Source organism: Opisthorchis viverrini, assembly GCF_000715545.1.
Source record: "Opisthorchis viverrini unplaced genomic scaffold opera_v5_260, whole genome shotgun sequence".
Classification (NCBI taxonomy): domain Eukaryota; kingdom Metazoa; phylum Platyhelminthes; class Trematoda; order Opisthorchiida; family Opisthorchiidae; genus Opisthorchis; species Opisthorchis viverrini.
In genome coordinates this window covers 9,988-13,821 of record NW_008751918.1, presented here as the reverse complement: position 1 = coordinate 13,821, position 3,834 = coordinate 9,988, and the positions used below count along the sequence as shown (strand labels likewise).

The window sequence follows — 3,834 nt, the reverse complement described above, 5'->3', positions numbered from 1 at the left end:
GGCGGTTAACTCAATCATTGTGCTTGCATCTTGAATTCTCGTTTCTGAGACACAGCACACATCAATGCCAAGCGAGTCCAGTGTGAGTGCAAGAGCAGCTTGTTGTCCTGCTTGCTTCAGAGTGCGAACATTGAAAGCGGCCAGATAGAGTGGGTGTCGAGGCTTGAGGACTGATCTGGAGATTCCTGAAGATGTCGGCGCCATGTGACGAGCAGACGCTGCACGCAAAACCGATGCATGACGAACGGAGTCATCAGTCCTAAGTGCTGGGCCTACAAGGAGAGAGTTATTAATGGGGTGGGGAGAGGGGGAAGAAAAAGTATGTGAAGGAGAAAGAAGGGAGGCGTCAGCAGTAGCCTCTTTTCACTTACCCGCCCTGCTGTATGCAGCAAGTAAGGCGACCCGGCTGATGGCACCACGCGACGGCCGATGTGGCATGAGTTTATTTGTGTATGTGCAATTCATGGCTGTACGTGTGCTGGGATACTGCCAGGGCGCCCACACCTAGACAGGAGAACGATTAGGGTCCTCAACCAAAGCCTTTGGCTCAAAAGCCTAACCGCAAGGCAGCGGTGTTTGGCGGGAAATGCAAATGCATTACCATTTCTACGGAACAAGTCGCCACATGTTCCAACCCCCAACCTGGAGGGCCAGGAAACTGTGTTCGTCAGACCTCTAACCATTGACCAACCTGGTATGAGAGACTCTGTGAGTGTCGCGAGACACTCTCCAGTATAGCTCAATGGATCGCTGAGGTGCGCAAACCGTCACACCATGGTAAGGTCCAGTCTCTTCGTGACTCCGATACACTCTGGGATGAAGATAGAAAGCTTCAGAAACTGTTCAAACCGTGAACAGGGCAATTGCTGCAGGTCGAAGACCTGAGCAAATGAAGAAATAAATTACCACTATTTGGTAACCTCAAATACATAATTACATGGGCTTCCCATGTGCTAGTCACACTAGTGAAGTGGTCAACCACAATCAAACAGAACGAACTACATCTAAATATATTGCTTACGCAAAGACGGTATGCGATTTTCAGCAGCTTCCTTCAGCTTCGTGAGGCGGAGATCCTCCAGGCGACTACGGTCTCGTTCTATAGAACGAACCTCAAGAGCAGAGGCAAATTGTTCTAGGGTTGATTTGGAAACCAGGGCATTCAGCTCGACTTCTACCAAATGGAACGCGTGACCCGGGGGTACGTGCTTCAGGTGGCGCCAGCGCTTTCGCAGTGCCTAAGTCATGTTTACAAACAGAAAATTAGGATGAGCGAACGAGTATGGCACGCATTTGTAGGCAATAAGATATGCGCCTGTAATCTTAAGGTGATAATTGTGTGAGACTTCCATGAGTTTTATAAAGCGGTCACTCAAACGGTTTCCATATGCATCATACAATAGCGTTTCCTGTGACACAGACTGCTCTGGTCAAAATGATCCCTAATGACGAAACCCACTAAAAAGATCGTCTAAATCTTAAGTGACCTTAAGTTCAACATTCAATTGATATGCAATATATGGTGTCCTTATACATGAGATACGATACACAAAATATTACGTACTAAATTATCCTCCCCATCGGAACCTGCTCGAAATATGATTCGCACAAGATGAGTGAAAATCAGGAACTCCGTTCAAACTGAAGTAGGTGCTCCGTGACCTTTCCCGATCCAAAGGTGCAGAAACTGAAACATACGTGATCGACGAAAGTTCAGATATCATTAGGCAGTATTAGTAATACACGCCGGAAGTAACCACTAGTCACGCTCACCTATTGTACATCTTGGCTCACTTTAATAATGCAAGCTGTCAATGTTCCACCGGGTTTGGTGAGTATATCGGCTTTGAGGTACTGAGGCTCGCCAGATGGTTTTAGGAGAAAAGAACTTTCCTAAAATGGACGAGCTAATCGTACCGCATAGGTTACGCTGGTTAGGACATATGGTCCACATAGAAGAGGATCGTCTTTCTCGCAGATTTTTTCGTCTAGCCTTGTGCTGAATGGAAGCAACTGAGAGATGGACAGTGCATGACCTGGCAACGAAGTATGAGAGCAATACTCTACTACTACTCGTTCAGCCGTAACACCCTTTCGGCGTCTAGCTGCCGTGCCGTCCGAAGGAAGCACGGGGGCTGGGATACTGCCAGGTTGCCCAAGCCTAGACAAATGAAGTTGAGAAAGGTCGGGTTCGAACCACAGACCCTCCGGTCAGTAAATTCACGCTCTAACCACTTGAGCCACCTCGCCCCATGAAAGCACTAACCAGTGAACTGAATTAAACATCTGTCTGCTTGGATTTGGATCCCGGGACTCACCTTACCAATGACTGATGACAGTCATGCTCATGCATCAAAGCAGTCGCTTTTATTACGTACCTCCCCGAACTGACTGATTGTAACATCGCCTGCAATGCTTGGCCATCTCTCCTGATGACCGACACTACGAGCTGGAACGAACACAGCATTGCTACATGGTTTATATCTAACAAAGTCAACTGATGCTGAGACCGGTCCATCTGGAACGACTCACGAAAATTATCTAAAAACAACCTGCTTGTCATGAACATTCTTTGTGCTCACATTACATTATTGTATTAACCATGCCTTCGCCTTCATTTTCAGCTTATGTAAGTCTATTCTTAGACAAGTAAAGCGCTATTCATTCTTGTTCTCGCCCTCAATCAGAATCGATATTCTATTCATAACAATTTACTTGTCTAAGAATACAATGGAACCGTTGCTGCCACCCAAGTGTTTCGACGCAGATCCTAATTCTACAGACGCAACAACGCGTTGGAATCATTGTTTCCGAACGTTTCTGGGCACTGTCGAATCGCCCAATCTGATAAAACTGGAAACTCTGATCCATTTTGTGGATGCACCTGTATACGTTTATATCGCTGACTGTCCAGATTACGAATCAGCTATCAGCACGCTTGAAAAGTTGTACGTTCGTCCTAAGAATATAATTTATGCTCGCCATCTTCTGCAAACTTGCAAACAAGACACCAGTCAAGATGTTGATCAGTTTGTTCAGAGGCTTAAATCCTTGGCCAAAAATTGTGATTTCAAGGCCGTGTCCCCTATTGACCATCAAAATGAAAGTGTACGCGATGCTCTAATCAACGGATCTCAGTCTACTACCATCAGAGAAAGACTTCTGGCTCAAAACGAACTCACTCTCGATGAAGCACATGAATTGGCTAGGTCATTAGAATTGACCCACAAACAAGCGCAGGCATACTCACATAACCAGGCGATATCATTTTCTGCGGCTGCAGCACCTTTACAGACATCTACAGTTACCCCTTCACACTCAATCTCCCCTGATTCTACACTCTATCTCTCGTCAATCAATTCTCAGATATGTTACTTTTGCGGTCGTCCCAGACACCCACGGTCAAAAGAGAAGCAGTTTGTAAATCATGTGGCAAAGCAGGTCATTTTCAGCGTGTTTGTCGATCCAAATCTGTAGAGAATCACTCAAATTGCACGACGGATTCTGCCTTATCTTCCCTGTTGACTGCTGCGGCCCCGAACTGCTTGTCTCGCACGGTGACCAGCATAAAGGTGAACGGGATATCGCTTCAGGCCCTCATAGACACAGGAAATTCGAGCAGTTACATATCTCCTTTGGTGGTTGGTAAACATGGCTGGAAGGTATATGCTAACAATTCTGTGATTACCATGGCATCTACCTCTCTGACGTGTTCAACTAGAGGCTACTGCTACGCATCCATCGATTACAGGGGCACCGTTTACAAAAAGATCAAACTATTGGTATTACCCAATCTATGTGCTGACCTGCTGCTAGGCCATGACTTCCTTGGTC

At 46.2% G+C, this 3,834-nt stretch overlaps 1 protein-coding gene across 1 annotated transcript in view; it reads right to left on the bottom strand.

Annotated features, from left to right (window-relative positions):
• Nucleotides 1-3,834, bottom strand: part of T265_09183 (hypothetical protein) — a gene marked incomplete at both ends in the record, with an annotated part of 12,863 nt that overhangs the window by 5,085 nt on the left and 3,944 nt on the right. Inside the window, one exon of the mRNA XM_009175195.1 lies at nucleotides 1,022-1,238. Within this exon, the coding sequence (XP_009173459.1) occupies nucleotides 1,022-1,238 (217 nt within the window). The remainder of the gene's footprint in view (nucleotides 1-1,021; nucleotides 1,239-3,834) is intronic.